Source organism: Sapajus apella, unplaced genomic scaffold (assembly GCF_009761245.1).
Source record: "Sapajus apella isolate SASKATOON/1434 unplaced genomic scaffold, GSC_monkey_1.0 scaffold1, whole genome shotgun sequence".
NCBI classification, from domain to species: Eukaryota; Metazoa; Chordata; class Mammalia; order Primates; family Cebidae; genus Sapajus; species Sapajus apella.
In genome coordinates, this window is record NW_022436941.1 from 67,545,356 (window position 1) to 67,566,759 (window position 21,404).

At 43.1% G+C, this 21,404-nt stretch overlaps 1 protein-coding gene across 2 annotated transcripts in view; it reads left to right on the forward strand.

Annotated features, from left to right (window-relative positions):
- Positions 1–21,404, forward strand: part of ZNF366 (zinc finger protein 366) — a 63,760-nt gene that overhangs the window by 27,687 nt on the left and 14,669 nt on the right. For both annotated transcript variants that reach the window (XM_032278783.1, XM_032278779.1), the window contains one exon: positions 16,750–18,095. In XM_032278783.1, coding sequence (XP_032134674.1) covers positions 16,764–18,095 — 1,332 coding nt within the window. In that variant the 5' untranslated portion in view covers positions 16,750–16,763. The remainder of the gene's footprint in view (positions 1–16,749; positions 18,096–21,404) is intronic.

Below are 21,404 nucleotides of genomic sequence, written 5' to 3' on the forward strand. Positions count from 1 at the left end.
GATGCGAGGATTAAATGATACAATGCTCCATTTCCTTCCATTCTTTTATCTTTGTGGTGGTGTGTGTTTTTGTGCGCCACCTTAAAACTTGCATAGAAGGGATGGTATATGAAGACACTGAAGAAATGGGAGAGTATAAAGGATCCCCTCACAAGGCCTGGCATAGAGCAGACGCTGCATAAACCTAACTGTTCTTTCACTGCTCAGCTCACAAATTCCTGGAGCCATGATGCCCTTGAGGCTTTCCCCTGAAGGTTTCTTACGTGGTCTTACAATCCTACTCATTCAAATGTCTTTTCCCACAAAAAGATTTAGAGTGTGGCTGGAATTCAGAAGTATGATGCATTAAAAAACAAACAAACAAACAAACAACCTCAATTATTTACCCAGAAGTCCATTATACAAGTAGGCTCAACAACTGCTTGCAATAGTTCTTATGTTATGACCAAGAGAAGAAATTGGCCAACTATAGACCTCAGGTCAAATCCAGCCCACCACTTTTTTTTTTTTTTTTGTAAATAAAGTTTTATTAAAACATAGCCACTTCCATTCGTTTATGTGGTGGCTCTGGCTGCTTCCATTACCACTGGCTGGATTGAGTAGTTGCAACAGAGACTGTGTGCCTCAGAGAGCTGAAAATATTTACTATCTGATCTCTTATAGTAAAATGTTGCCAACAGATGGCTAAGAGCTGCTACTTCCACGGCATGTGACCTTAGATAAGTCATTCGCAAATATTGTGCCTCAAATTCCTTATCTATAAAATAGGGATAATTGTGGTGATTAAGCCAGAGAATCCATCATTATTATTACTAGAATTGTTGATCTGCAGCAAAGCTCTCTGGGTAAAACACTGACCCAGGAACAGAAACCTATTTGTTCAGTTTTAAAGGTCCCTCCTGCAGATACCAATAGCAGCTAGAACAGTCATCCTTCCTTGCCATAATCATGTTATCTTAGGATCTGCCATTTCAATGCCATTAGCTCAACTTCCTGGACATTAAAACATACCCCACCATTCCTCCACACTTAATGTAGACGTTTGGATCAGTGCCACTGGATATTTTCCAATAGTCTGTGTACCCTCTCTGGGAGAGAAGGAATTGAATGAGGCATTTTTGTTGAAATTAAATGTCAAGAGTACCAGCTGCTTCTTTCTAAAAATATGAGCTAGATATTCCAAAAGGTGTGAACCATCAATCAAAGTACAAGGGAAGATTTTTCATTTAGCTTTTTGTTGTTAGAATTTTTTTTTTAATGTTGTAAAGAAAACCAACCTTTTGACAAATGGCATTGGAAGCCATTAAGGCAGTTGAAAAACCAGCAGTTCCACTTTATCTCCTCTATATGGTGAGAAATGCTTTCTCAATGTAAAGAAATCTTATCCTGCAGTCCAACCAGTATATAGGGTGATTTCCAAGACAGAAGTGAAAAAAAAAAATCCCACAGCCCAACCTTTCAGAAGTATCATAGTCATGCAGAGAGAAAACATCCTGCCCTCTTCCTCATTGTTAAGCTTTGTGGGTTAGCAGAGCCATCCCTATGTGGGTAGCCATATCTCCCACCCAGCTTCTCACCAAGTAGCTGGGAAGGGTCTTGGTTTGGGATGGAGAGAAGTCTTCAGCTTAGGACTCATATGCATACAAATGATACACCTGTGAGCACTCTCCCCTGTCGACAGGGGAGAACATAACCTGTTCAGGATTTGGATTACCTGGACCCCAAATGGCCATTGCCATGGACTGTGCCTCATCAACTCAATTTCGACAGAAAAAAATTTTCTCCACACCTCCAAAACCCCATTGTTAGTATCCTAGGTGGGTGGTGGAAACAGAGGGATGACTGCAAATCATAGGGCTTCTTCCATCAGAATGTCTCCTCTTCCATGCTCACCCACTCACCATGCCCGTTCACACTTCCCTTATTGTAAAGACTTGTCATTTACATTGAACAGAGGTTCACTGAGCACTCCCTACAGTACTTTTTAGTCTAGGGTGGCCATGAGAATCACTTACAATACAGAGCTCTCAAAAAACATTGATGCCTCACCCCCGCTCAAGAGATCCTGAGGTGATTTTGATCCGGGGAGAAGCCTAGGCTTGCATTTCTTAGGGGAAGGGGGCATTGCTTATTTAAAACTTTCCAAGTGATTCTCATGTGCTGACCTATCATGTGCCAGCCATTCTTCTAGAGGCATACAACAGTGAACATAGGCCAGGTACCTGGTCTCATGAAGCTTACGGTCTAGTGCAGCAAGTCAGATGGTAAGCAAATGAATGACCAACATATTTTTTATGGTGCTACTAGGATAATAAAACTTGAAGCTGTGAACAAGAGAGCCAGAGATAGGGAGATCTGTAACTTTAGAGTGGTCAGGGCATTATTGTTATGGGATCATACTTTGCTTCTTTGCACATGGTAAGCTCAGTGCTACAACAGGCCTGCACTCAGACAAATTCTGTTCCTTGTTCAGGACAGCAAGTGTCACTGTGTTCCCCAAGCCCAGATTTTACAGGCCAATGGACAATGAGAGCCTCTGATTGGGCAGACCAGTCCAAATCAACCACCGTTTCTAGAAGCCACCTTAGAGGGCATGTTTTACCCTCAGTGATTTGGTTCCAGAATGCTCCAGCTCTCTTTGTCCTTTACCTACTATGAAATCCATAGCAGAACTTCTTTGACTATTTCACTCCAAAGTGATAACCTACTATCAGTATCATCTATTGAATACAATTTTTTGACTTGTATATTGATAGTACTAAAAGTACATGGAAACTTGCTTGTTCTGTACAGGCCCTCTGCAAGACAATGATCTCATTGAATGAATCGCTAAGGTAGGCATTATTGGCTGAGTTTCATAAATGTGTAAACCAAGCCTCTGAAAGGTTAAGAGAACTGAGTGCAGCTTACCTCTGTAGCCCTTTTAGGTTCCTACCAGCTAAGACATTCTGTGGTCCTGTGATCTTTAGTGGGTTTCCTCTAATAAGTTGGCAAGCCTCTAAGGGAAGGCATTTCATCTTATACATCTTTGCAGAAGACCCCCTTCTCTTCCACCCACTATGGACCTTGCTTGTGGTGGGCAGTAAATACACAAGAGATCAGTCTGTGAATGCAGCCTGATGGTCACTCTTGAGCCCCTGAGCCCTGCAGGAAGGTCTTAAGGCCTGCAGGCTTCAGGATTGCTTCTCATAAATTCCTGTATGTCAGAGAAAAGATGGTAACTTCTGGCCTTTCTTCTCAAGACTCCAGGATGGAATTCTCAGTCAGCAACATTGAGCCTCCTCAAAGAAGCTCCCAAAGCACCTCAAAGGCTTTTATAAATGGCTTCTGTGGGTGTTTGCCCCAAAATCTGTCCCTGGACAGAAAAATTCAAGAGAAACAATTATTTTATGCTATCCCTCCTTTCTTTCTCATTAAATTTTTAAAAATTGAGATTAAAACACCAAATAAAGAGTCATTGCAATTCCTAGACTAGGAACTGTTATTCACTAAGGTAGACTTCGAAATCCAAGTAATAAGTGGATTCTCTGGTTGAAGATGTGGAGGATTCCATACAGAGAAAGAAATCCCAGTAAGGTTACTAAGAGAACTCTATCTTTGAAAGGAACCCCCTATTTTGTTAAGGTAATGCACACACAAAGAATTAGCAACTTGGATTACTTATTTGAGGTATGTGTGTGTGAGTGTGTATGTGTGTGTGTGTGCATGCGTGCACACATGCATGGGTGTATGTTTGAGACGAAGAGAAAGAAAAGTTATGAAATGTGATGAAATCTCATTGAAAAAAATGTAACGTAGAAAATTGAGAAATTACAATAACCTTTCTTTCTGAATTTGGACTCTCCCTCCCTTACTCTGATGTCCTTTTTGATTTTCACAGTTTAAATCCCTAAAGAGAGATACAAAGCTGTCCAAGATATAAGTCCTGTGATTATTTCAATTTAGCTGAAGAATACTTAAACCCTCACAGGTTTAATCAACAGTGGCACATACCCCCAGCCCCCATCCTTTCTCCTTTGTGTGGAGTGGAGAAGCACAGCCCTCCAAGGAGACTTTCAGGATGGCTTAGCTGCCCCAGCTCAGTGCAGGAGCCTGAGAGCTTCGAGCCTTTTAGTTGGCCTTTGTGGTGCTTCTGAGATAGTATCAGAAACTCCTGATCTCATCTTCCTGAGGCCAAAGACATAGATTTAAGGGGTTAAAAATTGATCTCCAGTACCAACAAATGTTCTTTAAACAATGTGCAAATTCAACATAATGATCACAGAAATAAATAAGCCACAATGATAATATTTGCTGCTGTACATTTCTCCACGCGGCAAATTAATTTATTCTGATTCCGAACTGGCAACCAATAGCAATATTAATTTACCAGATGGAGACACAACCTACATTCACATGCTCTTCAAGCCACAGACAAACCTCTTTTCAAAAGTAGATACAGCAATGCATAAGAGGATCACAACCAAGCAAGGGATATCTACTGAATATCTTCATGGTGGTCAGTACAGTGCAAAGTGCAGTGACAGAGAGAGTATGAATCCCAGGCTGCAGGGAGCTTAAGCACTAAACCTAACCACAAAATAATCAGAGTGCGATATAGGGGGGAAAACATGCATTTAACCCAGGGATCAGTGGGTTAATGCCATAGGATTTGAAACAAGAAACAGATAACTGAGTAGGAATCAAAGGCTTCTGGGAAGAGGCCGAAGTTAACTTCAGCCTGAAAGAACAGAATGGATCAATTAAAAGAACATTCCTGGATGGCCAATCAGTCTAAACAAAGGCAAAGAGGAAGGGATTATTATGTCCCTTGCAGAGAATAGTGGAAGTCTGATCTGGCTGCAGTTGACAGAATTTTAGAGAGAAGGGTAACAGAGTTGGACTCGATTATGGAGAACTATAAAAGTCAGGTAGAGGAGTTGACATTTGATTTGCTCTATATATCAGGTAAGGATTGTGTTTAGCTGCAAGCCACAGAACTTGGGATTTTAAAGGATTCATTTTTTCAGATAAGAAGACCAGCACCAGTGGGTACAGGAGCTCCACACTGACAATCTCCCTTTACCTCTTGACCACATTTGGTAAGAAGCATTGTTGCTTCATGGTTCCAATATGGCTGCTCCTCCTCCAGCCTCATATCCACATTCCAGGCAGTTTTATCTACTATTTATTGTACAAATAAATAGAATAAAACAAAATCCTCTTAAGGCTAGAAAATTATAGCAATTTGAAAATTCATCATTTAAGTACCAGTTATTGTATGAGACAGTGATGATGCAGAAAGATTTCAAGGAGATCCCAGTGTTGTAGGAGGTTAGATTATTGCAATACCCCATGAGGAAGCTCTCTCGGGGGTGTGGACACAGTCTGTGGGAGCTGAGAGGAAGGAGGACTGATTCTGTCTGAGGGCTGGGGCATGCTTTGCACTTTGATATTGTGTGGTTTTACAGTGGTAAAGATAGGATTGGACTTTTAACAACTGAGCTACATCAGGGCCCTGGGGAAGGACCTTACATTGCCAAAATCTAAAGGGCTCACCGCTGACATGCCAGAGTGCCCTGTCATGTCTTGCTACAGCACTGGGGAAGAAGCCAGGGAGAAACTCGGAGGGCTGGAATGGAGAAACTGGATTAGTCATTATTTGCAGTGTGTAATTCTGTAATTACTGTGAATCTTTACAACAGATTCATCTTTATTTCAAGGCTAAATGTAGCTCATTTTTGGACTTATACATACTGGCGTTCTTAATGCAGTTAATTGAAGGTCAGCCTAATTTTCCAAGTCTCCAATTCATCCTCTGTTCCAGAGAACACACTGGTAGGGAAGGCTTAAGCACTGGATGGGAAACGGGAAGGTTTTTCTCTCATCCTTCACATCCAGAGATAGTCCTTCATCCTTTACTTGTTGTTTTAACTGACATTTTAATGACTTAAAAAAGGAAAACAGAACATTTTGAAAGAAAATAGTTTCTGATGTTAGTCAAGGAAATGTAGTTCTGCTTTATGTTCTCTCATGTTCAGTAAATCAATCAACCAATTAAACACTCTTCTAGCAGCTCTTAAAATGTTTGGCGCCACATCTGGTTGTCGGTTTCTTCCACTGCACGATGAGTTCCTTGAACCTAGTGTTTGGTTTATGAGACACTGTCCTCCTGGCAGCCAGCATAGTGCAGACACAGAAGAGACACTTGAAGCAGTTTGCTGAGTGAATACCTGTGGGGCAGTTCCTCACAGTCTGAGTCTTTACTGTGGTTTATACTTTTTTTTTTTTTGATGATATAAGCCTAGGTCATAAAGCTGTATACCCAAAGTATAAGCCAGGGTGAAGTCTGACAAAGCATCAAAAGGCAGAGGCTGAGGCTGGAGGATCACTTGAGTCTAAGAGTTCAAGACCAGCCTGGGCAACAAAGTGAGACCCTATCTCTTAAAAAAATTTTTTTTAAAGACCTTAGGCAGAAAAATCAAGGAGTCCATTGAAATGCCTCAAGGGAATTTTTCAGAGCTCAAAAGGAAGGGAATCTCAAGTCAGACAAGTGTTTGCTGTTTGGAAGCCAATATGAATGTTTGCATTTTTAATGCAAGTGTTTGAATAGCTAAGTCATCTACGGTATGTAAAAGTATCAGTTCCAAAAGTATACCATTAAAAGATTCCTTTTCAGCCAGGTCACTGAACAGCTGCAGAGACACCTACCTAGAAGCTATGATGGGAATGGCCCTCTACAATCCTCTTCCCCAGAGATAGCAGATAGTACCAGATTCTTCTATTTCCTTCTAGAGGTAGGCTATCTGTACATGTACACAAGGAGATAAGTGCATATATTTTATAAGTATGTATATTTTATAAGAATGATTTTAGTGAGCATAATCAATAGAAAAAAATCAGTATGAAGCAGATGAATGAGAAGACTTGGAATTATAAAAATGTAAAGCGAGGAGAAAAGGGATTCAGATGCAGAGTGATCATTCCTCAGAAGGCAGAAATATAGCAAGAAATCCATCTACATAAATAAAAAGAAACAGTGGAGTCCTAGATGCATCTGCCCATGAGGATGGGCATTTCCACAAAGTGAATGAGTATTTTTGCAAGGAGAGTCATGGGGAATCTGCAGCTATCGAGTCAGTGAGAGAAATCATGATGGCCTGCCCTCCTGGGGAGGGCAAAACAAACACTGTGTTTGTGGGAATGTGGACATGTTTTACTCTGTGGTGGCATACTCACTCAGAGGCTCATTGGCATTTGCCCACTGTTACCTTGGGCATTTTCAGAGCCCTCCCACATTAATTTATGTTATTTCAGTGAAACAGAACATTTTATCTTTCATATCAAAGGAACATGGCATTCATTGGCCAAGGAGCCTGAGCTAGGATGAAGCAGGGGCCATCCCTTCCAAGGAGCGCTACCCTATTCCCTGCTATGCCATGGCTAAAGCACCTTCCTCAGGGGAGATGTTCTTAGCAGTTAATTTATGTGAGGTTGGCTCAGGATAAACTGGGACAGAACAAGTGAACCAGTTAGCCCTGCCCTCAGGAAGTGACAAAATTTTGCTTAGGGTCAGGGAGCAAGAGAAAGCTAGAACGTGGCTATTTTTCAAGTAAATTTTCAAGTAATGATTGGATTTAAACCATATATGAGGCACCAGGCAAGTTTCTGATTTTCCAACCAGATTATGCTAGAAATATAGGACATCCACACACACAGAAAGGTGACTGGCAGTACAGGACCCTGCCAATGAGTGGAACATCCAACAATTGTGATAGGCTTCAGAGAAGTGAGGGGTTTGGTTCTGGCTCTTATGGAAAGGAAGGTTTCACCTTGAAGTTTCCATAAAGACTCCACTAGGGAGGCATCTTTCCTCCTCCTGCCTGCAGAGTCTTGCAACAATATGGCTGATACAGCCAATGAAATGTCAAAGAAAGAAGGCAGCTTGTTGCTCAGGTGAGCAGCATCTGGTGGGACCATGGCAACTTAGGATTTGGCCTGTGAGTGTGGAGATTATTATAATAAGCAACTTCCATGATGCTGGAGAACTCAGTTCATCAAGCCTAGGGGAAATGATGCCCAAGAGTGACCTATGGACCTAAGTATCAATGTCAATCAATCTTTTGAATTATAAGAGGTAGGAGTATATTTTCTAATGGCCAGAATAATCTTGTCCATTGATAGCAGACTACTTTATTATTATTATTATTTAATTAATTTATTTATTTAATTTTTTAAGTCAGGGTCTTGCTCTGTTGCCCAGGTTAGAGTGCAGTGGCATGAAAATGACTCACTGCAGCATTGAAACCCTGGACTCAAGCAATCCTCCCACCTCAGCCTCCTGAGTAGCTGGGAATACAGGCCCATACCCCCATATCTGGCTAAGTTGGTTGTTGTTGTTGTTGTTGTTGTTTGCAGAGACAGTGATCTCAAACTCCTGGCCTCAAGCAATCCTCTGGCCTCAGCCTCCTTGGTTGCTGGGTTTATAGCTGTGAGAGACAGTGCCAGGCTCCAGATGAGATTGCATTTCAAAGAATGTTAGAGCAATTATAGAAGATTATTTACTGAACGTGCAATCAGAGCAAAAGATTACCTTGAAGGATAATTTAGTGCATCATCCTTGCCCCCGCAATATTCTTGCCGAATAGACTATACATACACAAAAATGCTTGTATCTGCCATATTTAAAGTCTCCCCTTTGGAAAAAGCAAGAATTAAGATTATTAAATTCTCATAACACTTTTCTCCTCTGTATACCATATGCATATTATTGGACACATTCCATAAAGATGAACTGATCACTGGGTGGCATCTGGTCACCTTGACTATTGCTGGATGTTTTCTAAATAGCTTCATATACACTTTTAATAATGGTGTGCAGAATAGCATTTTCTTGTATATTCCTTTTATATTTTTAAACTTATTTTTAACTTAAATTTAGTAAAATTCATTCCTTTATTTTTTCAAATTTTGACAAATACAGAGTTGTGTAATTATCACCACAAACAAAGTACAAAATATTTCCATCAACTTCTCCCCAGCTAATATTTCCTTGAGTTATGCTTTTAAAATAGTTTCCTTCCACAGATGGCTAACCTCATCAATGATGCATTGATTCTCAGCACCTTTGCCTGCAGATAGTCATATTTTCTGGTATTATCTACCAATTCTGGAGCCCAGCAGACTGACTATACTGTCATTTCCAGAGTTGGACCAAATGAAGTTTTCTAACATGTCTATGCATTTTTTTGTGTAGCTAGGAGTGAGTTTATCAAATTTGTTTGATCTATGAACATAAACAACATATATTCAAAGACATTCCCTCTAAAGAAAGTTGGAGAAAAATTCTAACATTCTAGTTAGAGCACCATCTATAAGAGATACACTAACTCTGAGGGTTGGAGAAGAGAATTGCTAAGTCATATCTCCAATTCATTTCCTTCCTTTAAATGGGTCACGAGGACAGAGATAACCCCAACACGCTAGCAACTGTTCCAAGTTCACTCCTGCTTTTCAGAAACTGGCCTAGGTATTCAGCACTTTTAAAAAAACACTTTCTCTTTCCTAAATGAAACCCACATCTATTTCAACCTATGCAAGTCAGTATCTGAATCTGTTGTTGATAATTTTTTTACTAAGAGCTTCTTAAACATTTATAAGATATACAAATAGTAAATATGCATGTTCATTATGAACAATTTAAAAAATACACAACTAAACTTGACTTTATGTTATGTCTTGGTGGCATTTAGGAACTTTCAAAAAATTAATTTTGTGAGTTCAATTGGCTATTTCATATGTGAACGAGTCTCACCACCAATTAATATTTTCTGGCCACGTAGAGGACTCTGACAGAGTCACACCATGGACTGACAGATTATTTTTATAACCAAATTGGAGGAACTAGGGTCTATAAATTAAATGGGGGCCAGAAGGGCATCTGGAAGGGTCCTGGGGCCTGGCCCAGCATCTGGTTATGTCTTTTTGATTCTACCACGGACCCAGAGAGTGACAAGGGAAAACATTCACTTCTTTGACCACATATTGCTCCATTTGCTAGCTATGTTTCGAACCCCTTCTCTTCCTGCCAATCACAGGAATGCCAGACTGAATCATTACTTGCCAAATATCTACGAATGAAGAACACAGCAGTACAAGTTCATATATATTAAGACAATTGTGTTGAAACATTAGAACATTTCATTTTAAGACTTAAAAATCCCTCTTCAGAGGAGCCTCCCTAGGAGGTCCTTTGTATGAACAGAGAGGATAACTGCCAGTCCATGTCTCTCCTCTTCTGCCTTCCTGTGGTCCTCCCCCACCCCCACCCTTTGCTTCTCTTCACACTGCTGTTTATTCTCACCCTTTTCCTTGACTCTCATCTTTTCCCTGCCTCCATCTGTGTTGAGAGCAGAGTTCTGAGCTATATTACATAAGTAAACTGCCATGCTCATATTACAAGGGAAGTTAGGGTCTCCAAGAGTAAAATGTAACATATTCCAATGAAAATGGGAAAGCTTCAAGGAATAAAGAGTTCATTTTCTCTCTTTCATGGAAGAGTGAATATTCTTTTGTGAATTTCAAAACCAAAGGAAGTCAGTGTAGTGGAGGAGAGATAAATAGATTTGCCCATGGCATGCTGGCTCACTGTGACTCTTCTAAGAACATTTACTGGAATGACCTTCGATTTGAATGAGAACAACAAAATACCAGTAATTTTATCTGGGGAATATTTATATTTTGGTGCATTAGGTGAATTCCCAATTAAAGAGCATTATTAGAAGCATATTTCCCCTCAAACTAAATGTGGTTTCATCTTGGTTAGTCCTTGCATTTCTCTCATTGGTCCTTACGGGTCAAAGAGGAGGTCTTGGTTTTGGTTTTAAAATTCATTCATTCCCTGTTTCTTCATAACCAACTCTTATAGATAATACTAGTTAAGAAAGCTGCCTGAGTCCCAGATTCTTTTAATACAGATCAGTCCAATATTTTCCTTTTCAAACTATTTGTTTCTTGATTTATAGCCTATTGCATTTGGATGACGAATTGTAGAAAGCCAGGGACCTTTGAATAATGCCTGACCATAACAACGAAAATGAATGATTATTCTAAAGTCTTCTCCTCCTTACTAGTACAAAGAGCAGGCTGCTACTAATTTCCCAAACATTATTTTTAGGTGGAAGAGTGCAGGGTGACCATCCACTCCTGGTTTACATTTCCCTTTCTCAATCCCGGGGTCTTTCTTTCTACCTCTGACTGCCCTTTGGACTTTTCAGGAATCTGTTTTCTGACTGGGTTGCAGAACCTGATGGAACTTTCATAATGGCTCTCCAGCATTAGTGTAGCCAGGATTTAGGGCTTATCCTGAATCTGAGGGTTAGTTCAGAGAATAGTGCCCTTGGATGAGGAGGGTAAGCAACAGCTCACACAAAGCGTGAGTTTCAAGTTCTTTTCATAATAACTACCTAAGAACGTATAAGTGTGCGGATGATTTCATTAGGGACATACCAAAAGTCATCTGCAGTCTAAACAATGCAAGACAAAATTAAACATTTTAAAGCTTCATGGGGAGACTTTAAAGAACCACCCATTTCTTCTTTCATCCCAAAGTAGTTGATGGGGCATCTATTTTGAGCCAGGCACCATTCCAAGAACTGAAGATGCAGCAGTGAATGAAACAGACCCAGTCCCTGTCTTCACAGTCAAGCAGGAATTGTAAGAGCTGGCTTGCTAGTGTTGATCCAGCACTATTTTAGTGTCTGAGACTTTGGGTTTGACAAACAGGTCCTCCTGTCCCTAGGAAGGTGACCTCTGATATTAGATTAGAGACAGTGTTTCAGTTTCTCACACACTGGCTGAAATAGCTCATGAGACCAGTCTTTGCTTCAACTCCCCATTCATCAAAGCAGTCTGTTGTTAATATATGCTTGTAGATATCTCCATAATAGCACAGAAAGCCATAAAGAAGGGATGGGGAGATATTCTTTAACTACATGGTTTATTGCCACATGGAATGAGTAAACTCATCCTACCCTTACCCGCGGCCTTTTTCAGTGTGGTTTATCTTCACTGCTGTGACAAGACCAACTCAGGATAAATGGGTAAAGTCTTGGTTAACTTGCAAAGCAGAGGCCCAGATGCCATCGGTGGTGATTAAGAGCTTCAGCTTAGAAAACAGACATGATGTCAGACAGCATCAAACCACTGATCACAATCCAGCCCCCCACCCCTGTCCACTCTTTCTCACTCCTTAAGGGCAGCATACTGTCTAGTGTTTAACATACTTTCTCACACACGCTCTAAATTTCCAACAACCCTGTGGGGATATCCTAACTCCCATTTCATGGATGAGAAAATCAAACCTCAAAAGTAACTTAGTCTCCCACAGCTGCTAGCACAAAGCCAACATTCAAACCTAGACTTTCAGGCTCCAAACCAATGCTCTTTCCATTATCCCATACCCAGCGGCTTTTACATTTTCAGTTCTTCTTTCTTCTTGCGTGTTGTTTCAACTCTTCCTGGTGGGGAACTGTCTTACAGCCTGCTGGTTTTCTCCAGGGCCTCTGGGGGCAGCCATGGATCAATGACTCAGGGGAGGGCTTGCTCCTCCTCCCCATGTTTTGGGTCTCTTAACCAGATTGCCACCCCCAAGCCTCTCCTGCCTCCTACATAAGAATCCTGTCAGTTCTATGGGTGCCTGTGGATCTATTTTTAAAAATAGGGGGAAGCATGTGGGTGGTACACATCGAGGTTTTCCAGGAATCTATTAATATTTTTTGCTGAGGACATCCAGAATTTTAACTTGACTGATTTCAAGATAAATGGCCTCCTTAGGGAGATATCCTTCCCCTGCTTTTCCCTTCAACGCTCCCCTTCCCCAGGATGGATTTGTTTTCTGGATTTTGTTGCTGTTGTTTTACCGCCTGGGGCTTCTCCGTATCACCTGGTGCTGGGGCTCAAAGGCAGAGATACTTATAGCTAGAAGCAGCCACAGCTGATTTCTCTCTCAAGCAGGACGAGGAGAAATCAGATCTAGCTCTCCTCGACCTCTGAAGGGACTGGTGGTGCTCCTTAAGATCTTTATGCAGAAAGGCATCTGTATTCAGAAAGGGACTGCCGTTTTAAATGTAAAAATTTCCGTGGATTGATCCTACTTTATCAAAACCTTCTGGGTTTCTAATTTTATTCTTGTGTGCACAGACTACTATTTTTAGTGTGGGAGAATCATCATATATACACACAGAAACTGAAGGAAATAAATATTATGAGATTAAAATATATAAAAAATTAAAATGTACATACCTAAAGTCTCTATTTGGGAACATAATTGTGTCATTTATGTTTAAAAAGATAACCACATCATCTCTGTTTCAACATTTTTTTTTTTGCTTTACTAGGACAATGGTGATAAAAATTCAAATGTTAAAAATAAATATGCTTTTGAGATTAACATAATATTGGAAGTATATTACAACTCCTAATGTATTAAAAGGAAACAATTACTTGATTATGTCATAACTAAAAACAAAAATATTAAACAAAAGCAATAATAACGTGCATAGACTGAAATACCTTCCGTTTCAAAATTAGTGATAACATTCCTTTCCAAATCGGTAGCTTTCCAGTATAAGCTACACCACGTTGTATAAAGATACAATACGTCATTAGCCATGCATGTTCAAGTACCTTCTTAATAATAAAATACACAGGAAACTCAGTAAGTTTTGGCCCAGGTTCTGACATGTTTCTTTTTCACTAATTCTCAACCCAAGCTCTCTAGTATGTACTAGGAATTATTGCCTCTTTTAATCAGAGGAGAATTTTAAAAAGAGAAAGAAGTTTGCTTCCCGATGGGCTCGCAGTGGTTTGCCATAGGCACTTGTAGTCTGGAAGAGTCTTTTCCAATCTGAGTAGCCTTTCTACAAAAAGAAATTTCTCTCCCAAGGGGTTATAAAACCAACTGTGTTCCAAATGAAATCATAAGGAAAGGATCTGCCATTGTCCCCTCCAATTAAGCAGGACACATTTAGTCTTTTTGAAAGTCAATTATTTTTATAGATGCAACAAATTCTTGGGCCAGGGCCACACCCTCTATAACTCTATGTGAATCTAGAGATCAGGACCTGCTGGATTGCAAGCTAAGATATAATTTAGTAAACAAGAAAAACCTCAAAGAACCTCTGCTTCCCCATCCTCCTGCTGGTCCTTTCTGATAGCAGCAGCACAACTCTCGTTTCACCCACCCACACCCCTCTGGGTCTCATAAAGGTAGACATTTCATTCTCCCACTGCCTTCGTGACTTCCTACCATTGCCTGGACCTTGAGGCAGCAGTGGAAGAAGATCTAGCATTGCAGTAAGAATTTTAGGAGTAGACCCCGCTGGAGGAAAGTCCTGTGGCCCGCTGGGCTCGGCTCAGCACCCCCACCCCTGACTGCCTTGTGGGAATAAACAGACAAATTGGGGGGAAAAAAAAGAATTTTAGGAGGAAGCAAAGCTGACACAGGCTGGGCCTCCCATTTGCTGGACACACAAGTTCTTGCTCATAATTACCAAGCCCAAAACCCGCGGTAAGAAAGACAAGCCAGGGCTATCTTTCCACTCACATGAACACAAAGCAAATATTAAGCATTATTTTTTCATCCTCTGTCCAGTTTCACATACAGCTTTAAATAATGCCCAGATAGTCATATAATAAGGACACATATTTTTTCCTCATTGGATTGTCTGTGTATAGACTTGGTAACAAAATTTTAAAAGGCTCATTTTTGTTTTAATTGTACTGCAGCTCTCAAGCCTCTCAAAAAGACACACGTGCAATTTAAGAATTTAGGAATATCTAGATAATTGTAAAAGCTGTATCTGACTCACCAAGGATCATAGAAAATCACTGAAAGCTGTTGGTCCTCTCACCCCTGGGACCCTCACCCCATATGACCTTGTTTGTAGATGGTCCCAGGGGCCAGAGCCCTGAGTTAGTCTAAGATCCCATGTCAGCCCTGTCTCCAGTGGCCCTACATCAGACCTTACGCCTGGCCAAACCAACTGGCTTCATGGGAGCCTCTGATGAGCAAAAGGGATTGATCCCATTTCAAACTCAGAGGCCTTGGGTAGAACTGACTTTCACTGGAAATGTGGAGTTGGCACTTAGTTCATTCTGTCAGTATCCATATGAGGAAGATAGAAAACTGACAAGGACAGACACAGTGGCTCACGCCTGTAATCTCAGCACTTTGGGAGGCTGAGGCGGGCAGTTCACTTGAGGTCAGAAGTTTAAGACCAGCCTGGCCAACATGGTGAAACCCCATCCCTACTAAAAATACAAGAATTAGCTGGGCATGGTGGTACATGCCTGTAATTCCAGCTACTCGGGAGGCTGAGGCACAAGAATCACTTAAACCCAGGAGGCGGAGGTTGCAGTGAGCTGAGATTGTGCCACTGCACTCCAGCCTGGGCGACAGAGCAAGACTCCATCTTCAAAAAAATAAAAAAAGAAAACTGGTAAGGAGAAATGTGAAAAACACAATGCTTGGGGAGGCCGAGGCGGGTGGATCACGAGGTCAAGAGATCGAGACCATCCTGGTCAACATGGTGAAACCCCGTCTCTACTAAAAATACAAAAAATCAGCTGGGCATGGTGGCGCATGCCTGTAATCCCAGCTACTCAGGAGGCTGAGGCAGGAGAATTGCCTGAACCCAGGAGGCGGAGGTTGCGGTGAGCCGAGATTGCGCCATTGCACTCCAGCCTGGGCAACAAGAGCGAAACTCCGTCTCAAAAAAAAAAAACACAATGCTTGGTTCAGACTCTGGTCCTACCACTGGCTCTTTCAGATATGCCTATGTCCCATGTCACCAGGACACAATAACTGGCTGTATCAGCAGGGGAAATGTCAGGCACCACAGGAGTCACCAAGGCTGCCCTTTACTTTGACACGTACCTGAAAGGAGAGACCCATGTGCAGCTTTATTTCACATAATAAAGGAATATTTCATCCCAGATTGCTTCAGGTTGAAGACTGGAATGTGTATATTGCCAAGATAACTTTATAACATTGAGATACTCAAAATGCTTTTTAAAATCATGTTGATGTCATTCACTCCCTATGCCTTAGTAGCACACCTTACTCAGAGTGAATACTCAGAAACGATTAAGTCTGAGTTAAGCCTTAACATCCCTTTTTCTATGAGGCCTTGAACATCCTCATTTTCCAGCAGCAAAGGCCCAAGCAAGGGAGTAGCAGTGAAAATTGGTTGCCTTACAGAAAAAAAAAAAAAAAAAAAAAAAAAGACCCTAAAAATCACTTTCCAATCACCATTAGTAGATGCAATTACATCTCAGATTTAACAGCTGCAGCAGAACGGGTCCAGTCTTCACTCCTTCAGAGAGTACCTGTGTCACTTGAGAATGTCATTTCATTTATCTGGACCTTGGTACCCTCATCTTAAATGGGGACAATGACCAGATGAGTTCTCAGGTTTCTTCCCAAACTAGTCCACTCCCCCTCCTACCATCACCCCTTGTGGTTTTGTGCCGGGATTTACACTGAAGCCTAATTTGATTCAGCCCTAGGGTCACCCCAACAGGCCAGTGCTATCCATATTGATAACTGGAGATAGAAAGGTGATATTTTGAACAGCCCTAGGATAAACGAGGGTCCATATTAAGCAAGTATTACTCTTCATAAATTAGTACTGATAAATAGCCAAAACCCTTAAGGGAAAAGAGGATTTAAAACAAAACCAAAACACAAAAGTTTCTTTCTCTTTAAAGGAAAATTGCCAAGGATGCAGAAGGAAATGAAGATGATCAAAGATGAGGATGTGCATTTCAACTTGGCTGTGAAGAAGACCCCCTCCTTTCCCCACTGCCTGCAGCCAGTGGCTTCTCGGGGAAAGGCTCCCCAAAGACACCCCTTCCCAGAAGCTCTCCGAGGACCCTTTTCCCAGTTTCGGTATGAACCTCCTCCAGGAGACCTAGATGGGTTCCCCGGGGTCTTCGAAGGAGGGGGGTCTAGGAAACGGAAGAGCATGCCCACAAAGATGCCCTATAACCACCCTGCAGAAGAAGCCACCCTCGCCCTCCACTCCGAGGAGAACAAAAACCGCGGCCTTCCCAACCTCCCTTTGCTATTCCCGCAGCCCCCGCGCCCCAAGTATGACTCTCAGATGATCGACCTGTGCAACGCGGGCTTCCAGTTCTACCGCAGCCTGGAACACCTGGGGGCCAAGCCCGTCAAGCAGGAGCCCATTAAGCCCAGTGCCATGTGGCCCCAGCCGACACCCGCTCCATTCCTGCCCGCTCCCTACCCCTACTACCCCAAACTCCACCCGGGCCTCATGTTCCCCTTCTTCGTGCCCTCGTCATCGCCCTTCCCCTTCAGCCGGCACGCCTTCCTGCCCAAGCAGCCCCCGGAACCTCTGCTGCCCCGGAAAGCCGAGCCCCAGGAGAGTGAGGAGACCAAGCAGAAAGTGGAGAGGGTGGATGTGAACGTGCAGATCGACGACAGCTACTACGTGGACGTGGGCGGCGCGCAGAAGCGCTGGCAGTGCCCCACCTGCGAGAAGTCCTACACCTCCAAGTACAACCTGGTCACCCACATCCTGGGCCACAGCGGGATCAAGCCGCACGCGTGCACGCACTGTGGGAAGCTCTTCAAGCAGCTCAGCCACCTGCACACCCACATGCTGACCCACCAGGGCACGCGGCCCCACAAGTGCCAGGTGTGCCACAAGGCCTTCACCCAGACCAGCCACCTGAAGCGCCACATGATGCAGCACAGCGAGGTGAAGCCGCACAACTGCCGCGTGTGCGGCCGCGGCTTCGCCTACCCCAGCGAGCTCAAGGCCCACGAGGCCAAGCACGCCAGCGGGCGCGAGAACATCTGTGTGGAGTGCGGCCTCGACTTCCCCACCCTGGCCCAGCTGAAGAGACACCTCACCACGCACCGGGGCCCCATCCAGTACAACTGCTCCGAGTGCGACAAGACCTTCCAGTACCCAAGCCAGCTGCAGAACCACATGATGAAGCACAAGGACATCCGGCCCTACATCTGCTCCGAGTGCGGCATGGAGTTCGTGCAGCCGCACCACCTCAAGCAGCACTCGCTCACCCATAAGGTACCGCGGGCCCCGGGCGGGGCGGCGGGGGCCTGGGGAAGAGGAGCAGGGGCCCTGAGCAGACCCCTGGGGAGCCGGCAGGGCCTGTCCTGCTCCACACCTGACCCTGAGGAGCTGGGCAACCCCAGACAAGCGGTCCCTTGGCCAAGCCCTGAGGTCCTTCCTCACGTTTAAATAGGAGAGAACGATTTTCAACCAAGCCCTTTCCCCGCGCCAGCCTCCTAGACTCTAAGGTAGGCCTAGAAATAAATAATGCAGACATTTGCAGAAAAGGATGAGGAAGGATGCTTTCTACCCTACAAGAATCTTGCAGATTCTATTTCTAGAAACTTCATCCAGGGCACTAGCATGAGTGTGCCATCAGACCCTAGATAAGCTCTGTGCCTGGGATGTGCCAGGGAGCACCTTCTAGAGAATTCTCTTGGTCTTCTACTGTTGAAGCAGTGGGAAACAGTCTTTTGGGTTGTTTTCTACCTCAACGGTGAGACCTGCTTCACACGCAAGCTCTCCAAGGGAAGCGGAGCTTGGCGAGGCCGGCAGGGACTATGCCTCCCTATGTTGATCCCTTACCTAGTTGGGTGAAGTGCCCTGTGCTTTATATTGCAGGAGGCATGAGAAAGTGCCCTTCTCTGTTTGGTTTTGTTTGATCTTCCCTGTGCTCAGGTCCTCAAGGGGAAATACAGGCCCAAGAGTCTAAGCTTAGCCCAGTTGCAACCATAGCCCTGGAGTCACTCAAGCTGAATTAAAACAAGGCCCTTAGTGGTGTCCCTGAAATCTTACCCCAGCTAAGCCATTGGAACCTGCTTTGAGCCTCTGAGAGGAAGTTTTGCCCCCACTGACTCCTGCTCTCACACCCTTAAACTCAAGTGATTTTCTTGGCAGGAAAGACTTCTAGCAAGCCAGAGTTTCTAAAGCATTCTTTAATTCTGAAAGGTCAGCAGAGGACTTTGCCCAGCCAAGATAATGTTTCTGCTGTGCTGTAATAGGTTTCACTTGTTAGGTTGGGACAAAGCACAGCATTTTCTGGCTCTGCAGCAGAGATGAAATGTGTGGCTGCCTTGTGGGCTCTGCACAAACAGCTCCTGGCCTACAGGAGGCACCTGCAGATGCCATCCAGAGGGGAGTGCCTGCCAAGTGCAGGAACCGTCAACAAAGGACCCAGACTGAGACTCAGCCGCAGAGGGGACCATTCACTAACTTCAGGGGCTCCTGTATTTGTGGAAAAGGAATAAAAAGTGCATTTTAGAGTAGATAAAGATCCTGTAAGACGGTAGAAAATGAAGTCAAGGCCAGGCTTGGTGGCTCACACCTGTAATCCCAGCACTTCGGGAGGCCAAGGCAGGCGGATCATGAGGTCAGGAGTTCGAAACCAGGGTGGCCAACATGGTGAAAACCCCGTCTTTACTAAAAATACAAAAATTAGCCAGGCGTGGTGGCAGGCGCCTGTAATCCCAGCTACTTGGGAAGCTGAGGCAGGAGAATCACTTGAATCTGGAAGGCTGAGGTTGCAGTGAGCCAAGGCCATGCCACTGCACTCCAGCCTGGGCAACAGAGCAAGCCTCTGTCTCAAAAAAAAAAAAAAAACAGAAAGAAAGAAAGAAAATGAAGTCAAAATGGGAGAAACAGCCTGGTGCCTGTAATAAGTTTCATTTGAGTTAGAAAACAACATGCAATTTAATTAGCGGTATCAGCAAACAGTGGGAGGTAGTATTCGTTGAACACTTGCTATGTGACAGGTGTTTCACTCTTCATTTAATCCTCATTTACTTGTCAACAACTGTAAGGGCTACCCCCGATCTGCAGATGAAGACACTGAGGCATGGGAGGTCACTCAGGAATCTCTGACACCAGCACTTGTGTCTTGGCCACTCTGCAGTGAACACTTCCTCTTATCCACCTGCTTCCCTATTCACACCCCTGAACACCTGATGGCCTCCGTCTCTGTGATTTCAATGATCCTATCAGAGAGACAACAGCTTCCTTTGCTGCCTCAAAGTTATGTCCAGGCTCCTGTTCATTTGCACGCTAGGCCAGCCCACAGGTGAATCTTACTTTGGACCCAGAATTCTCTTTAAAGAAATCTGCAGTGATTAGTAGAAACTTCTCCTTGGTTTAAGGACAAATGGATCACAGTCAAGCCCAGAGGAAATCTAAAATATGCTAAAATAAAATCTAAAACCCATTAAGAAAATGTTTTTCATTAATTTTATAATTTTAAACTCAAGTGTTGGAAAATGCACTACATTTAAAAAATTCATCTCCTTAGGCAGAATCAAACTTTAATTTCTAAAGGAGGTTGATTTCTAGGTCTCCTTATTAGCATAAATGCATACTCATGTACCATCATCTGGAATAGACAGTGCTTGAGTTAGAAAGCACTTAGGGTTCTCATGCCCCACCACTTCATCTTGAGATGAGAAGACTTTACTAAAAAAGGCCACAGGACTCATCTAAGGTTTTACAACCAGTAAATAGTTGGGCAGAGACCTGAATCCACCCTTTAATACCATGGGCCCTTCAGAGCTGCAGAGTGGTACTTTCTTACCATGCCTCAAAGTAAAGAAATGGAAATATAGGCAGAGAGTCAGAGATGAGCTTGAAATCCCTCCTTCCCTCCTTCAGCCACTATGAGTATCAGGGAATATGGATTTCATTAGGTACAGTTGTTAACTAAGTAACTTGTTCTAATCCTATGACAACCTCCAGTTTCGTGCCCTCATTCTCTAAACCTTTCTTTCCAAAAGTCATTCTGGGTCAAGACCTCTTGCAAAGGCCTTTGCAAAGAAGTGATGGATAGTCAGGATTAGCTATGGGTCCCTGGAAATGCTCTCAATCGAAGGCCTTAGTTCAAACACACCTTCATGCACAGCAAGGAGACAAGAAAGCATCCTGTCCTGTTTCCTAATTCAGAAAGCTAACCCTGCCAAATTTCCTTATAAGGAGAAGCTGGCTTAGGGGAGGCTCCATATCCATGTCATGTGGAGGTCAGTGTGGCCTGTGGGAACCCAGGGGACCAACTTGAGAGGGTGATTATCAAGTTGTAATTTACTGAAGTGTGGATATAGTTGTTCTGGGATTTTCGAGTCTATTAATGAGAACCCAAGAGAACACTGGTTTCCATAAGGGAAATGATAATATCAGTTTAGAAGATTTTATTTTTTCATTATCATGAAAGCCAGATTATAGATTCATGTTGCATATCAGCCCACAGTGCTCTTACCAAAAGCCTACTAATCCTCAAGAACTATCACTGGAGACTTAACCCCAGCAGCAGCTGGAGCAACAAAAGCAAAAGCTTTCTTTTCCTTT